The following is an 18,347-nucleotide window of genomic DNA, read 5'->3' as shown; positions in this document are numbered from 1 at the left end:
CAAAGGTAAGTGCTTTTAAAAACTGTCACCGCCTCTCACTTCGCCTTTAAAGGCAGTGTTCTGAATCACCAAGGCTCCTGGTGGCTTAGCAGCTAGAGACCGAACTCACAGCAACCTCAGCACAGGCAGACTGAGCTTGCCGGGCATCTTCTGGAAACATCAGTATAAGTCATGTTCCCAGACGTGGAGGAGGTGTTAAGGGTCTGGAAGGTGGGAGGGAGGGGGCTGTGATATCAGCTGTCATCAGTGTAGGTCTCTGAGGCCGGACCAAGTTGGTCACGGCCTCTTTGAAGAGCACCTGTAACCATCCCTCCACCTTCAGCATAACGGTGACCCTGAAGGGTTTTAGACCCAGCATTCAAATTGACCAAGCAAAGCTGGCTGCCAACATTTTAAACCCTAATAACAACTTGAGAATCCTCAACAGATTACCCTGCCAGTTAGAAGGAAATGAAACAAGGTCAGGAGGATGGGTGTGGGTACAGGAGGAATGGAACACTCTGAGCTCTCTTTCTGGTGAGTCTGCCAACTAATGAAAAGTTCCCTGCCTCTGGCAACGAATGGCCTTCATCTTAACAGAGGTTAATGAGTAAATTCCTCCCCAGAGAAAATTGCTCTAAGAAGCCATGTTCCCACTGGCAAGCATAGAGAGAGCTATTACTTTTATAAACCGGGACATTTGTAAATTGAAACAAACACTGCCATGTGGCTCATCTGTGCTTATGGTCTAATAAAGAGTATGTGTGGATATATGTATCGATTGATCAATCGATCGATAGATAGGTGATAGGTAGATAGATGGATATCCTTTTAGAATTCCTGAACAGAAATGCACTGACCTCAGTGTTTTCCCAAGGCAAAAGTGGCAAGTGTACCCCTGTATACATTGGTTTCTTCTCAGTCCTTTGAAGAGAGCTGTTTTATCACGGTTTCCATAATGTAAAGGGAGTTAAGAGAGGCAGAGCTAATGTCGAATCGAGACAGAGAATTTTCATTCCCTCATTAAAATAATCAGAAACAAGCTTGTAAGAACACTCTGTTTAATATTCTAGCCCTATAGCTACTATATGTGGTAGAGGTCGAGATTTCTCCTCCAAGCAACTGTCTTGGCACGTGTGAAATTGATGATGTATGTATATATATTTTGATGCATAACTCAATCTCAGAATATTCCAGTGAGCCTTAAAGATCCTGAACCAGGGAAATGGCATGCACTGACTTTTAATCCATTTATATTCTAATTTCCTCTCAGCATGTGGAGGCAGGTCAATAAATTTTCATTAGTAATAATGAAGACCAACCAGTAAGTCAAAGATCAACATTTGTCTTCAATTTTAAAATAAATGATACTTTTGAAAGAAAGGGGAGAGGAAGAATATGTGGTATCAGATTCAATATTTTAGATAGAGCACAAATTAAACTGTAAGAATATAAGTGACCATGTCATCAATTTTAGCATATCCTGCTCTATTAAAATTAAGATGATAAAAAGTGATTTAAAAACAAGACTGTAGCTGCCCCTGTGTCTATGAGGAATTAATTAAAATTGAACTAAGCCTCTCTCAAGCTTGAAAACAGCAGGTAACAGAGCCATCCCTTCATTATGAATTAAGAAGAAATTTTAGTAATCTGAAAATGTTTGTGAATCAGTCCCACCTCTGGTTTCCTACTTTCCACCAGCAGCAGCTTCTGGTTTGGGGGCTGGTATATTGATATTTTATACCCAAGCCTTATCAGTTTGCCTTTTGGAAGATGGTCCTAAGCCCATTTTATAACTAGGCTGTATTTAAAAGTTAGTTATTAGCCATCTGGAGGACATTTTCACATGGAAGCTCTCTGTTACTCGAGTGCCTGGGCTCTCTGCTAGCCCACAACGCCCACCTCATCAGTATCGATTGCCCTAATTCTGGCTGCTAAGAACAGTATGAGAAGATGGAATGCGAGGACCAGACCCTCCTTCGCTGCCCAGAATTCAAGCGTCACTCAGTTACTGCTCACTTCCGGCCCAGAGAGTACACAGCTATGGTAGCTCCAGAACTTCAGATTCTCCATGGCTGGTAATTCCTGAACTGAGTGAGGTCAGTGGAATCAGGTGAAAGTGTTGTTTTGGGGGGGAGTCAGGTAAAATGGACAAGAAGGGCCATATGCCTAACTTTTTAGCTGGAAAACAAAATTGTGTACAGCATTTCACCATGTCATAGAAACACTATACTCTGATACAATGAGAGAGGGAGTCACAAGGGAGCTGAGCCCTGCCCGCTTAACTTCTCCTCACTCCTTGAAGTGGCCCCTGAGGGCTCCCCCAGCCCCCGTGTTACCAGATTTAGAAGCTACTAGGCTTAATGGCCGCTGATGTCATTTCCCACAGAGGACTTTAAGACTCTGAAGGGGGCTACACTAGGACCCCTTGAGCATGTTGGGATACCCACAGTGGCAGTGCCCGGTGGCCAGATGCCCTCACACCCAGCGTGTGTTGAGCTAGGTAGAAATCAAAATGTATCTTTTTTTCCACATCCCCATCTCTATATTATGAATGAGTGAGACTATGGTCACATTGCATTGAGCTGTGAGAATTAAAAAAGTGAAAGACACTAAGTATAAGACATATCTAACACAGTGCCTGATCTGTAGATTGTGCTGGACAAATGGTATCTTCAGTGTTTCTGTCATTCTTGTCTAGCTTTTTGTTCAAAATAATCTATAAACCATGTAAGTAAATTTCTTTCACACATTTATTTATTGCTTCTCAGAAATAGCCTAACTTGAACTTCTTAAAAGATAGGACTGCCTAAAGTCACTCCTACACTGACACATTCATTCACTCAGTAAACATCTGTTGAACGCTTGCTCTATTCTAGGCTCTGTGCTGGTCACATGGGATACAGAGACTCTCAAGGAGGTCAGCCTCCAGTGGAAGAGACAGGCAAGTGAACAGACTGTAACAGTGTAGAGTAGTAGGATCTAGAGCAGAGATAAGTTCTCCGCATCCCTGAGGAGTACCATTTTGAGATGGAACTGGAGTCAGGGAGGGCTCACATGCGTGGGATAGCTGAATCTTGGAGATCTATTGAATGCAGACTGGTAACCAAGGTGAAGAAGTGTCTAACAGACATAGGATACAGTATGCACAAATTCAGGGACCCATCAGGGCAGGTGGGAGTTGGTAGGAGGGGTGGCAAGGACACAAGGTGGAGTTGTGACTACCAGTGATTCAATAGATGAAGAGGGGTGGGGGTCATGGGTAGATGGAGGGAAACAAATTGGATAAGGAGGCAGGGCCCAGATCTCAAAAGCCCTTTTATAAAATGCTATGAGGGCTGAATTTTATACTAAAGCTCATGGAAGCCTTTGAAGAGTCTTAAACAGGGTCATGGTCACAGAGTGAAAGATGTGTTAGAGAGATAGGGGCAGAGCCCTTGCCAGCTCCCTAGTTGAGATAACTTTGCTTGCATTAGAAAAAGGAGATTCTTTGAAAAGGCACAGCTCGGAGCCAAGGTCCAAGGCTTGAGGGTGGAGAGTGGGTTAGATTTCTGCTTTCACGCAGCCCCTGCAGGTGCTTTTATGCAGTGTACAAACTGCACAACTTCAAGGCAGTACTCCTAGATGAAGAATAGGTTAAGAGATTTTTTTTTCCCCCCCAGAACAATGACAGAGGCCATGAAATGATAAGAAAGCTATGGGTATAACAGGTGCTTAAAAGAGAGAAACATGAAGATCTGGTCATGAGGTGAGAAAGAAGAAGGGTCATGGGTGACTCCCAGATAATTGGGCTTAATTGGGTGGGCAGAGGTCCCAGTCACCATGGTAAAACATCCAGGAGTATCCACTTTGGGGAAAAGCTGATAAACTTTGTTTTGAATAGGCTGACTTTGTGGTTGCATGGGACACCCAGGTGGAAATGCCCAATAGAGTGTCAGATGTATGGCTTGGAGTACAGATAAGACATATTGCCTGGTAATATAAATGTATGAGTCACCAATATGCAAAAAAGAGCTGAAGCCATAGAAGATCACTCAGGCCATGGGCAGAGTAGAAAAGTTTAGGATTTATCAATATTTTCATTTCAATCATTTATGCCTTTGTTGACAGCATCTGCAATGAATCGTGGATGGAACAATGACCAACTATACTTATTTCTTTGTTTCATTCTTTTCTTTCTTTCTTTTTATTTATTTATTTATTTTAATGTCCAGACCAGTGGCACTTGCCATTTGAAAACCTGCCCTGAAGCTTCCTTACAGAGAACAATTGATTTTCCCATGAAAGCCTGTTTGAGCCCTAGCTGTGAGGGTGCAGGGGACCAAACATTCATAAACAGTTTTGGGGAATGTGCCTTTGTCCTTTAAGTCCAATCTGTAATTGTGTTAAAGTGAACCCGATGACTTTGACATTAGGCATGTCAGGAGCTACTGTGTGTTTCTGGCTAAATCAGAGTTGCTACTACAAAAAAAAAAAGGGGGGGGGGGAAACTGATGCTGCTAATTGGATAAAAGAAGTTAAGCATGACCATGAATTGCAGAATTGCCACGCAAAATGATGTTTTAATAATAACTGCACTTTTCTATCACCACCAATTAGAACAAATTGGTAGGCAGCTGAGCTTGGAAATGAAGCATTATCTGGACTTAAAGCTTGATTGTGATGCTGTCTCTTGTAACCATGTGCTAATGTGGAACTGCCATGCGGAAACACATTCCAATGTATTCGTAAGCAAGGTGTCTGGAATTGTTAAAAATCCAAGGACAGTAAAGACCTTGTTCTAGTAATGTAGGCATAATGATAAAATAAGGGCATCTGGGTGGCTCAGTCCCTTAAGCGTTCAACTCTTGATTTCGGCTCAGGTCGTGATCTCAAGGTCTTGAAACAGAGCCCTGCACTGGGCTTCATGTTTTGTGTGAAGCTTAAGATTCTCTATCCCCCTTCCCCCCTGCTCCCTCTGCCCCTCCTCTGCTCATGCTCTCTCTCTTTCTCTAAAAAACAAAAAAAAGTAAAAAGAAAGAAACCTTTAACTATCTTGCATTCATTTATTCTTTCAATCTACAAGTATTTACTGAATGTATTTTATATGACTGATATACCTTTAGTCCTAAGAAGCCCCATATGCTTCCTCACTAAATCTTTTATTATCCTGGCCACTGGATTTGTCTTCATAATTTTCTATGTCATAACCTTCACAGAGAATGCCTACTATACGTGTTCCAGGAGTACCATTTACTTGTCTAATGGGGTTTCTCACTACTTGTCTATACTCTAAGTAACTGAATAGTTTTTATACAGAGTTGTGGTATGGGGCCCCAAGCCTGCTAGGGATTCTCTCTCTCTCTCCCTTTGCCTCTCCCCTGCTCATGCTTGCTGTCTCAAGTAAGTCAGTCAGTCAGTCAGTAAGTAAATAAATAAATAAATAAAATCTTAAAAAGAGTATTGGCTTTCCAGGTATTTTTCTAATACAGGGGAAAGGTATCATTGACTTATATATAATAACTCTACCCATTTACAAGGATGGCTGATGGCCTAGCTCTTATCTTTTGTATATCTAAGGTAATAAATACTGATTTCTCAGAATGGAAAGGGTAAGGCAAGTATAGTACCCATTATGTTGTGACCATTCCTCCTTTTGTTATGATTATTATGTCAACTCAGTTCAAATACCTTATAGGAAGAGTTAGTGACTTCAGAATCACTCCCCATGGGGAAAAAAAAAAAAAAACCCAATTCTAACAAGTGAAGTGGACTCTGTATTTGCCAGCTAACATATAGAAATATAGATGGAAAAAAACACAATGTGTTACATATTCAAAGATTAATAGAAAGTTTGTGTCTGAAAAAAAAAAAAAAGAAAGCTTGTTAGAAAAATGTTGTCTCCAAATACCTACTCTTTTAGTGTGGGTGAACATCCTTCAGGTTAATTACATGATCAAACAAGTGAGCCGAGGAAGGAGAACCAGAAGTTCAGGTGTGAGGAGACATTGCCAAAAGCACATTTATCAGGAGTAAATATAAAGCAACTCAAATGGCATCTTGGTTAATGAGAAATTATTTAATTGTTGTATAAGTTCAGCTTTACAAAAATGTCCAGGAAAGCATCTATTGCATAAATGACCTAATACCTAGCATAATTTCTCCAGTCAAGGTAAACATTAGATTCCCCTCTCATATATATGCTATGCAGTTTTTATCCCAGAAAAGTGCTAGTAATTTTGCTAACCAGTACTGTTCTTTAGATCTTCAAATTCTAATTTCTACTCCATAGGAAGGTAAAACTATGGAGAGAAACATTCTTAGGTACCCAAGTGTTTCTTCTTCTTTGGAGCTTGTTTGCTGCTCTAGAACCTATGGGTGGAAGGCTTTGCATGTGAATAACTCTGGGAAGGATAGTAGCCCTAGGAAGCAACTCTGAGAGACCCAGGTAAGAAATGAAGGTTGTGATTGTATATAAAGTAGATGTGTCTGTGGCAGCGTGAAGGTTTGGAGTGACCTGGACAGGGAAAAACAATAAGACAGTTCAGAGCACTGATTCCCCCATATTTATTCCATTCATTCTTAAGTCCATTTGCCAAGCATTATTTATCACCTGCCTTCTGTCTTCATTGCTGTCTACGGGGCACTAATTTTGAACACAGGGACACCAAATAATCAAGGCCCAGAGGACTTTAATCCAGGTCACATGCATGGCTAAAATATGTATAGATCCTTCCCAATCTGCAGGAGGGGGGTGCTTTCTAATCTAGGTAATGGGTTGAATTTGCACAATAGCTAACTGGTCCCATTTTAAATAATTTTTTGAGACTAAAAAAATAAATATTTTCTTAAAGAAGAAATTCCCTCCCAGATTGTTCCTCCCTGTTCCTCTCAGAATCAAAGCAATTGGCTATTAAGATATAAGAAACTTATTTTAAATTTTTTTCTTTTTGACTCCATCTGACAAACATGTGTTTTGTTTGTTTGTTTGCTTGTTTTGTTTTTGTTTTTTTAATAACTGCCTATTTGAGCTTTCCTTTATCTTTCCCTACCCTTACTGATTGTTCCTGATAAAGCTAATATTCTCATTTGCTCTCGTCCTACTAATGCAGGATGCAATTGGTCCATATATACTACACATGCAATACTTTAAATTTGAAATGGGTTATCTTAAAAGAATAGGTTTAACTCTTCTGGAGGTCTCTTTAGGGTTGCTTATTATAGAGCTGTCTAGATATAGGGAAAAGACTTAAGGACTCTTTACGGCCCAATTCAGTTCTTGGGTTCTCTAATTTGAAGCAGGAACTTCTGTAACTTTCTTGACTGACTTAGGTGTGCTCATTTTAGCATAGTCAACAACTTTACACATGATCACATCTAGTATTAAGAGATGATGCTGAAAATGATCACTTTTCATTCATGAGACATTTACTGAGGAAGTCCAAAGCCCAGACATGAAGAGATGAATAGGATACAGCCCCTGCCCTGGTAAGGAAGACAGAAATGTAAACTCACAGTTGCCATCAGTATGGGAATCTAATAATGGCATATACATCAGGCCCAGTGGAGTGCCCCAGGAGGGGGTTGATAAACTCAGTCTGCGAAGTCAAAAGAGACTTGACTGAGCCTTCGCAAGCAGAATTGCTTCCTATCGTTTCCTGATTTTTATGGCACCCAAGTGATAAGTGTGCAATAGAGGAGAATCACTCTTCAAACTAATCTCTCCAGTACCAAAATACAACACGGAGTTCTGGAAAGTAGGACAGCTTGTAATCACTCCTCCGGTCATATTGCTAGCTGCAATGAAAGAAGAACTGTTTATTGCAAACGTGCATTTTTGTACCTTTGCTGAAGAATGGATGTGACCTGCTTGCAGAAATTCTCTCCATTTTGAGAAAACCCCTTTAGATTCTTGTACACTTTATTATACTGAAAAAGAAAAGCACAGAAGGGTTATGAGCACTTTCAAAGACAGAACGATAAATTCAGACTGCTCTGTAATGATGACTGTCATTGTAAATGATCGTGAAGCTAAGGGGAGGTACACATTTTGGATGAGTTCCTAAAATAAAGATTAAGTGTCTTATGCCTGGGTATGAAATACTCGGCAGAACTTTTCAAAAATACAGCTGGTTTGTTTGTCCCCAGGCAACAAGTCAGCAGTGGGGTGATTTTGAAGTCTGACTTCCTGTCACTTCTATTGTTTCCCAGGATGGTTAAAAGTACATTCTGAAATATGTACACTGAGTAATCATTTTGTGCCTCTACCCCAAGTTCCCAAATAATATTCCTGGGTGCCATACCATGAACTCATGAAGTGAATGTGTTTTGTTTTTTTTTTTTGGATGAGATATGAATATGTAAGTGAAATAACTTGCTAATAAAATGTGTCCTGGTCCCTCTAAATCTGGTTTAACTCTAGTAATAAAGAGGTACCTGGGTGGCTCAGTCAGTTAAGCGTCAGACTTGAGCTCAGGTCATGACCTCACGGTTCATGATTTTGAGCCCCGCACCCGGCTCTGTGCTGACGACAGCTCAGAGCCTGGAGCCTGCTTTGGATTCTGTGTCTCCCTCTCTCTCTGTCCCTCCCCTGCTTGTGCTCTGTCTCTCTCTCCCTCTCAAAAATAGACATTAAAAAATTTTTTTCTAACTCTAGTAATAAGAATGTTATAATAATGAGTTGAACATTTTTGTTGTACCAAACTTTTACAAATTTATGAATAAATCTTTATAAATTCATTCCTATATGAATTTGGCCTACAGACACAAGAATTCAATGGGAAAGATTTTGTCATTTGATTTCGAACTCCATGAAGTCACTCTGAAAATTGTATTTGTAAAAGTAGACATTGATGATGGTGGATTTTAAGTGCCCAAATGAAGAAACTAAACGTGAATGAATTCTGCAGCTGTCCTGACACAGAGTGGATCATTAGGCAGTGGAACAGTCCCAAGCACATTCCCTCAGAGTTTCCATGTGGGAGGTGTGATACCTCATTGCATTTTTTAAAATGAGATTTTACAGAGGAGGATGCAAGTTCTGTATGAAATGAGGGCCATGCTGTGGCTCTTTGTTCCTCCGACGAGCCAGCCTCGTCCAGCACTCCAGTGGCTTTGAGAGCTCACATTCAGGGAGCACCTACTATGCAGCTGGCAGATTCACGGACGTGAATCCTCAGGGCCAAGGCAACCCTTCAGTTGTCATGGGAACACCTGGTGTGTGTGCTAGCAGAGTAGCAAACAGAGGACACGGGGTCACAGAGGAGGAAAGGACCTAAAGGAAAGGACCTGATCCAGGTCCTTAACTTCTGAGCGGAATGAACCAAATCTAGGATATAGAAATACAATCCTATAGATACCAAATTCCTTTTTTAAAATATAATTAAAACAATTTTTTAATGTGTATTCACTTTTGAGAGAAAGAGAGAGACAGCACAAGCATGGGAGGGGCAGAGACAGAGATGGAGACATAGAATCCGAAGCAGGCTCCAGGCTCCGGGCTGTCAGCACAGAGCCCAACGCAGGGCTTGAACTCACAAGCTCTGAGGTCACGACCTAAGCAGAAGTTGGATGCTTAACCGACTGAGCCACCCAGGTGTCCCTGTACCAAGTTCTTTTATCTTTATGCAGTGGTTCTCCTTTCACCTGAACTTAGCACAGAGAGCCAGGGCAGGGTTTGGCAAACACACAGAAATAGCAAATGGCTCCAATGAAACTACCTCAGGCTCAAAGACAGCAGTCAGGGAGCAAAGCTCTTTATAAAGACATTGTGAACTCCTAAAGCAAAGTTGACAAAATCACACATCTGCAGGCACGGGGCAGACGCCTGCGTGAGTGAGGAGTAGGGTGGGGAGAGCGAGCTGGAGAGACAGCTGTCCCCACTGCTCTGGACCAAGGGACTGCAGCCCAGGATGGCCAGATATTCTAGTCTGTCCCAAAAAGCTGACATAGGGATTGGCATCTGAAATACGGTTTTAAAAAAACAATGGTAGCAAACAATTTACAAATTTTTAAGCTGTCTGCAGAGCAAGCAAAACATACCTACGCTGAGGTTCAGATGTAGGATGTCTGAGGAAATGATTCTCCCCTGAGTCATGAGAGTAAAATCACTATTTGGCAACCAACCCACTTTTATTTCTATAAAAATAACTTGTCTGTGAACGATATGATCTTATAAGGCCTCCTTCCTTCCCTTACAGGTCCAATGGGAAAGTTTTAGTGAGCATTTTAAGATTGTTTAGCTTTTTTGCTTGCTCCTCTGTTGCCTAAACGTTTTCAATAAATCACCCCTAACCTTTTTATTTTCTTACTGCACTACCAAATAACATTCCACAAATCACACATAGGTATCATGAGAAGAAAATAAATAAATGTGAAGCAGGGCACATATCCCCAGCATAAAGTTTTTTTCTCGGTGTCTCTCCCTTAGATGTAGCCATGTGACTAAACGTTTCCCAAGGAAGCATGGGTAAAAGTGTTGTGTGAGGTTTCAGTGACGTTTCCTTCCTTCTCTTCCCCGATACCTATACTTAGAAACCATGGCTGAGGCCACGAGGTGGTCTTGAGGATAGATGCCATGTACTGAGATGGTAGAGTAGAAAAAGAAAAAGAGCCTGGGTCCTTGATGGCCCTGGGGGCCACCATATAAGCCCTCAACTCCCTACTTTTGGACTTACTTTGTGTGAGAGGAATGTAATAATAGGGGTTTTGAAAAGCCACTCTTATTTTTGACTTTTAAAATGTGCAGCTGAACATAGTTCAAACTCAGACACAGTCTTTAAACTTTTTGTTTTAAATTATGAAACATTTTTATGTTTCATAAAATAATAATGATACACATAGGAACTCGTTACCTAAGTTATAGAGATATTTAACACTTTGCTTCTGCTTTCTCTGTAAACAACTGTTTTTTTTTTTTTTTCATTCCTTTCATAATTTCTTTGGCTATACTTGGGCATTTATTCTTGCATATGAGGATTTATCTAATTACATTTTTTTTTTAAAGTCCCTGTTGGAATCCTAATTGGAATGTCATTACATAAATATATCAATTTGGGGAAATTGACTTTTTTATGGTATTTAGACCTCCCATCCAAGGACATAGTAAGTCTTTTTGTGTGTTCAAATCTTATTTTATGTTCAATAAAATTTTATGATTTTCTTTCTAAGTCCTGTAGCTTTCTTATTTGATTTACTTAGAAATATCTCACAATATTAAATTGTAAGTTTTTAATGTAATGTCCTGTCTGTTTCTCTCTCCAGCCCACAGCAAAGCAGAAACAAAGACCCAGCAAAAACGCCAGTGCAAGAGAGAAAGATTTGAATGGGTGCTTGCAGAGTGAGTTTTCTTGCTCTGAAACATTAAGAGGCTGGGGCTGGGGCTGGGAAAAGACAGAGCAGAGATGTAGACTGGAGGAATTTGGAGGTTTCAGAGCAACATGAGAAGAACCTCCCATCAGGAGAGCCAGGAGTGCAAGGAAGGGACTCTGAGATGGGGTGTCCCAGGGGATGGGCTCACACCAGCCCCATCACCTGAGGAGTCTGCATCTAGCAGACCTGGGGAGAGAATAGGATACCTTGGACCCCATGTATGAGGATGGGAGCATGGAGGGGAAATCTTGCCCCTAACCAAAGTGGAAATGAGCAGAACCAGTTGAGAATTTTTATGTGCTGGGCTGCAGGGGCTGCTCAATTTCCCAAATTTATCAAGCCATCAAAACTCTCCAAGACGTGTTTTTTAAATACTATCTCCAGAGGACCAGTTCTAGGAGGCCAGACAGCCTTAAATGTTTCTAAACCATTGATTCAAAGCTCAATTGTTTTTGGAGGGAGTCAGGGAGACTATGAGAAAGTGGGGAGTTTCTGTCTTTTCCAAAGGCATTCAAACTCGACTTGTTAAAGCAAGAGGCTGCTCAAACGAAGCACATCTTATGCTTCAATCGATGCTGCAGCTGCCAGGATTTTGGAAGATGATTTCCTGTTATTTAATAGACTGGTACTTCCTAACTGTTTTCACATTATGACACATCTAGAAAATGCTATTTGTACTAGGACAGCGTGGTAAATGAGCGAAGTTGTTCCAGGCAGAGGAAATTGGCCCATGAGCTCTGTCCCCCAACCACATCCTGCCAGTTTTAGGGTTGCCGAGATTCATGTCTCAGGTACACTTATCACCCATTCACTAAACTCCAGGATGCCCAGGCACACACTAGTTCAAAAGCTCCTGAATACATTGTGTTGTTGTTAACTTAGTGATCAGGTGACAACAGGATGTTCTTCTTATTACAGCAATGGAGAGATTTTTTATCTCTAACCCTACATGCAATGTACCAGACACTCCCTGACAAACCCTGATCTACATGAGATAAAGGTGATATCGGTAAATAAAAGAATAGCTAAGAATACTTCCATTATTTCAGCACAACCCCTTCTTTGGAAACAGTGATTCTGTACCTTTCATCATGTCCCATCCACTGAAACTTAAAGACAAAAATCTGTGAAAAGCAGACTTGCATAAATGTCAAAATGGAACCCAGGACCATCTTGTCGTGCGTGTGTGTGTGTGTGTGTGATCAGAAAACCTTGGAACATATCTGCTTTGAGTGTATGAAATCTCTTGACCTTGGCTTTGGCTCTCCCTTTCCTATCCCGCCTCTCTCCTTCCCACTCCACTCTAATGCACCAGAGAGACCACTGAAGGGATTCCATGGAGCATAGCTTGAAAATCATTAACATCTAATCCTTTTATTTTATAGTGAAATGCCAAAGAGCTGAAAATAACTTCATTAGTTAGGGGCAGAACTGTGATTAGAAATATTAGGTGAGCCAATCAATTAGAGAAACCTTCAGAAATAAATATATTTATAAATAGCTTATCAGTATAATAACACTAAGTTTACTCGGAGTAATAGTTACCTTTAAGTGCTATGATCAGCACAAATGGCTTCGTAATGTCATCAACCAGTACAAGAAGGGTTTTCTCTACTCACAGTCGTACAGGAGGTGAAGTTTTGGTGTTCTTTTCCCATCCAGTTGAGCTTTCAAATACTCCAACCCTACCAAATATTCATTCCAGGAAAAGACCTGCTATCGATCTTACATCTCCATATGAATTTTTATTAACATGTTGTCTCTCCTAGGGCTCATGAATCCCTAGGAAAAAATTTATGTGTTTTTTTCCTGATAAAGGGAGTCCAGGCTAGTGGTAGAATATCTGGGACATTTCTAAGCCCCTAAAAAAATCCCTTCACAACACAACTAGTACACACAGGCATTTCCCATTCAGTCTTTTTTTTTTTTTTTTTTCTTCATTTATTTATTTATTTTGAGAGAGAGCCTGTCAGCTCAGAGTCCATCACAGGACTCAATCCCACGACCGACTGAGACATCATGACCTGAGCAGAAATCAAGAGTCCGATGCTTAACCTGCTGAGCTACCCAGATGCCCCTCCTATTCAGTCTTTACAAAAATATTTTTGCCCAGCATTTGTAAGCAAATTCTGTTGTATAAATGCTGTCATTACAAAAAAATGCAATAATCAAAGCAATTGGCACATGACATAATTAGATAACTTCTAAATGCACTGTATCAACCCTGGACTAGCAGCTCTTTCTGACTTTCTACAATTTGAATGATTAAGGTTAAATTCAGTTATTCGAGAATAGTCCATTTGTATTGTAGATGGCAGTATGGAAACTTTTTGGACAGTGGCATCCTCATAGGTCAAATAAACTATGATATTTCACTTATATTTAATCAGGTAAGTTTTGTTGGATGTCTTTCATATGACAGGCACCGTGCTACTGATTTCATGTGAATCTTGATTCATGGGGGATCATATTTCAAACCACTGTCCCTCTAAGGGATTACCTGGGTAACATTTGGAATCCCCATGGCACACCATCATAAATTATGAGATATAGAACATTAAAGAACATAGTCTACTCCATCCTATCTTCCTCTTACTCTACAGATGAGGAAACAGCAGCCTATGAAACGTGGATGGCATATCACATATCTCGATGTGTACACCAGGGATGCTGTGGGCCATAGGACATCTATGCCAGACCCAACCTGCTTCCTTATATCTGTGAAGAACCAGAATCCCACAGAAGCCATGGGCCACTGTACCTGTATCTTCTGTCTTAGTGCCAGTTAATATCCCATGACCCAGGCAGAGCCACTGAGATAGAAAGCTCAGATTGGCATCTAAGCCAGATTAAAGGAGCAGTCCCACAGCCTGGTACTGTTTCAATAGCTGATGATGTTAAGGGAAGGGACAGACTAGGTGAAGCCCAGAATGCCTGATTTGACAGGTCCCGACCTGGATACCACAGGAATGGATAAAAATATAAACTTGGTTATAGCTTGTTATTTGCCCATGATCTATCTCTATGGTATTATTTCATAAGAAGGTGCTGCTTTTTAAAAATAATTGGATTATTTCATTTGGAGACAATTTGATTCTATCCACTTCCTTGTACATAGATTTGAAAATGACTTCACTTGGCATTTTTTTTTTTTTTGTAGGTGTAGAAGCTAAACTTGTAAACTTCAAGACCTTAAGGCCCAGAGCCAATTCTGTTCCTTTTCAAAACCAGAACTTAAAAAAAAAAAAAAAACCTTCTTCAAATAAATTTTGACACTCTTAAGATTGGTTAAGAACCTACACAATATTTAGCCCATTTTTGAGCATGGATACTGACTAAGCTGTCTGATGTTGAATAGCCCAGTTATTAGCCTATCTTGCCCATTGGAGCATGAACTTAACAGAAGAGATTTTTTTTTTAATTTTTAAAAATTTTTATTTATTTTTGAGAGACAGGGAGACACAGAATCTGAAGCAGGCTCCAGGCTCCAGGCTCCAAGCTGTCAGCACAGAGCCCGATGCGGGGTTCGAAGTCACAAGCCGTGAGATCATGACCTGAGCCGAAGTCAGACGCTTAACCGATTAGGCCACCCAGGTGCCCCAACAAAAGAGATTTTAAAATATTTTTGTATTATGGGTCCCTTTGGCAGTCTTGTGAAATCTATATTTTACTCAGAATATTTTTAAATGCATTAGATAAAGTAACATAGAATTGCAAAGGAAACATTATATTGATATACCTTTATTAAAACATATTTTAAAATTATATGCATGCTTATTAAAGGGGGGAATTTTCAGTCTTAAAATCTATATACAACCATACTGTTGGAATTTTTGTTTTTACATTAGACACATATTTACTTTTGCATTTAAAAGAGTAAAAGTAGGTAGAATCTGCTATTACATCATCACTAATAATATTACTAGCTATTATGACTTCGTGTCATTTAGCTCATCTGATTCATGAACTCATTTTGTGGCGTAGCACTTACAGCTCCATCTGCTCTAAGCCTGTGCTCTGTCCATTGAATAAACAACAATGAAACCGTTAATTCTGTTGCTTTTTTCTTTTTTATTTATTTTAAAAAATTTTCTTATGTTTATTCATTTCAAGAGAGACAGAGAGAGCAAGCAGGGGAGGGGCAGAGAGAGAAGGAGAGAGAGAGAATCCCAAGCAGGCTCTGCACTGTCAGCACAGAGTCTGACGTGGGGCTCGAACTCAAGAAACTTGAGACTATGACCTGAGCCAAAACCAAGTCAGACGCTTAACCGACTGAGCCACCCAGGAGCCCCTGTTGCTTTTTTTTTTCTTTACGCCTTTATTACAGCCCTCATTTATCTGTTTATCCAGTTTGTTATTGTTGGTGGTTTTTGTTTTGTTTTGTTTTTTGATAAAATACTTGAGGGATGAATGAACGTAACCCCTTGCTTCCGATGTCACCAATTTCAGTTTTTTGGCATCATTTATTGGGCTAACACGTTGATGATTCTTGATTATTTTCTGTTCAGAGCATATATACCCCCTTCCCCCCCTCACACACCTTATTTTAATTGCTCCTTATTTCGTAAATTGCTGCTAATGACCTCACACTGTCCTTGGACTTTTGGCCAATCTTCTGTTAGGTAATGCTCCCCAGGACTAAACAAACATGTTGGGAAGCCTGTTTGAGAACCACCGTAGGGCAGGCAGCGTGGGGAGCCCATCCTTCCTCTTGCACGTCTTGCAGTTATTGACTCTAAATGATACGGGAAAATATGCCAAAGCCCTCCACCCTACTGCATTCTCAGAACCCCAAATCAGCTGCAGATTCTGAGTGTTTGGGTAGCCACTCTACACACGATGTTGGCACCGTCGGTGTATATCTTACGAATGCTTTCCAAACAGCCACCATCTGCAAGCAAATATGATGCTATACCCACTCCAAGTCTTTCCAACAATATGAGAATAAAAGATGACTATTACCTTGACCCGTCACTTGTTAGAAAGCACTGTCTTTTAAATCGAACCAAAGAAAAGCCACAAGACTTTTGTATCACAGCCAGTATCTAACATGTTTGTCTTCCAAACGTCTCAGATTTCTTAAGTTAAAACCCATTAATATATAAACATATCCCTCTAAGGCCACCCTCTCACACACAGGCGCAAAACCACACTGAGCTACTCACCGAACAATCTGTCAGTGGGTCCCTCATATTGAAATGTTTTTGCTTCTGTCCTTCTACCTAAGTTCCAGCATTCAGCATTCAAGAAACTACAGTCAAGGTTGGGTGTGTCCGGAACTTCCCATATTCAAAGGGCCTAGAGTACGTCAGTCCTTGTCAAACACCCTGAGGAGGAAGTCCCGGCCCTAGACTTTCATCCCGTTGGTTTCCTGGAAAAGCAAAGAACTGCTCTGGGACAAGAGAGCTGGACTGAGGTGCTACGAATGACTTCTGTAAATACTTAGAGGACAGAATGCTGAGTCCTAAGCTGTGTGGCCTTGAGGGAAGGCCCAGAAGCTGTCAAGTGTCTTGAGAATTCGGGTGTTCAGGGCAGATATGGAGGATGCATATTCTCCCAGCCTGCTGTGTTTATCATATATATTTTTTTAAGTTTCTGTATTTTACCATGCTTTGGCATGTAGGGGCCTTTCAGACTTGAGGAGGGCCTGGCCCTCTTACGGTGAGCTAATTCCTAGAGATAGCAAACGACTTGCTTGTGACTTTGATATGCAAACTGACCAATCCTGAGCCCAGACCCTTAACCACTCCCTTTATCTAAGTCACACACCAAGTCAATATTCCCCTGCCCCAAATCACCCCAAGGTCAGGTACCAAACAATTAGGACCACACCCACATAACTATGACTGTAGTGGGAAAATGTCTAGAAAAGGTCATCAGGGAGCAGGACCCACATGAACTACCTCACAGGGCCTTACCCAACCCAACCCTCACCCCCAGCCCAGGAGGCTAATCTATCAAGTTAAGAAGGAGTTTCGTACATTCACCCTCACTTTTTTTTTGTTTTTTATTACTCAAAAGGGTAAACAGAACTAGAAATCAATCAACAACTTATCGTTTATCGCTTTCTCCGCACCCAGCTGTCAATCCGTAGATTTCCAGCTACTGGCCTGTTGCCTTGTGGTAGCTGTTTGCTGGGCTGTGGGCAGCTTTGGTGTGGCTGGCAGGCCCCCAGTCAGAAAGGAACTCCATCAGGAGAGCCCAGGGGAAACTTTCAGAGCCGCCTGGGTGGGCAAGCTCTATTCATCTGCCCCAGGTGTGCAGGCTCCGTTCAAAGTCCCTAGAAATCACAAATGATGAGGAAGGGGACCCTGAGGGAAGAGAAGCTGCCTTGCAATCAGTCAGATGGAGAAGAGCAGTCTGTGGTCAGGGACCACCCTTCACATACCTGACAAAGCTCTCCCCTTATCTTGTCCCAAAGAACTTTACCCCTGGAGGTTACAACATGGAGCAGTGGCAACCTAGGGGTTAGAATTAGAGGAGGCCACTTGGCATCCTGGAAGAAGTGTAGAGACAGGTTATAAACAAGTTAATATTGTTAGGATGTCCTTGGAACCACAGTAGAGGGGACCGTCTTCTTGCCAGCGCAACCCAACGAAAAGCCCCTAGTAGCTGCCAGAACGAATTGGAGGTCAACCAATCACCAAGCGACAGCACGACCTGACGCGAAAAAGGCCCACCCGGACCTAAACCCAGAATGCTGCAGCTTAAAAACCCCACCCCACCACACCTGGGGGCGACTTCCCTGACTCCTCTCTCTCTCTCTCCCTGAGTCACGGAACCTCGCCTGAGACCTTAGTTCCCAAATAAAGCCTTTGACTGCTAAAATTTTTTAGCCTCTGACTCCTATCTTTACCCTGCCTTATGCCTGACCCTAACAAATATATCATTCGGATTCCCATTGCAGGGCTTCCCTGCCATCAGAGATGGTAGGTAAACTTAGCTGGAGCCTGGGTTCCAAGGCCTGGGGCAGCGCGGCATCTTTCTGGTTCTGGCGGCTCTTGGTCTCATTTCAGCTC

General features: G+C 41.3%; 1 protein-coding gene across 4 annotated transcripts in view; it reads right to left on the bottom strand.

Moving 5' to 3' along the window:
• The window catches only part of NOSTRIN (nitric oxide synthase trafficking), a 59,813-nt gene extending 43,119 nt beyond the window's left edge, over positions 1-16,694 (bottom strand). The window contains exons 1-2 of one of the 4 annotated variants that reach the window (XM_007074615.3): positions 16,494-16,694; positions 7,802-7,887 (exon numbers count right to left, since the gene is read on the bottom strand). In XM_007074615.3, the coding sequence (XP_007074677.1) occupies positions 7,802-7,887; positions 16,494-16,520 (113 nt within the window). In that variant the 5' untranslated portion in view covers positions 16,521-16,694. The remainder of the gene's footprint in view (positions 1-7,801; positions 7,888-16,493) is intronic. The other 3 variants (XM_015541489.2, XM_007074611.3, XM_007074613.3) reach the window with 3 other exon arrangements.
• Between the last annotated feature and the right edge of the window lie 1,653 nt (positions 16,695-18,347).

This window comes from Panthera tigris, chromosome C1 (assembly GCF_018350195.1).
Source record: "Panthera tigris isolate Pti1 chromosome C1, P.tigris_Pti1_mat1.1, whole genome shotgun sequence".
Classification (NCBI taxonomy): domain Eukaryota; kingdom Metazoa; phylum Chordata; class Mammalia; order Carnivora; family Felidae; genus Panthera; species Panthera tigris.
This window is presented reverse-complemented; position numbering and strand designations above follow the sequence as displayed.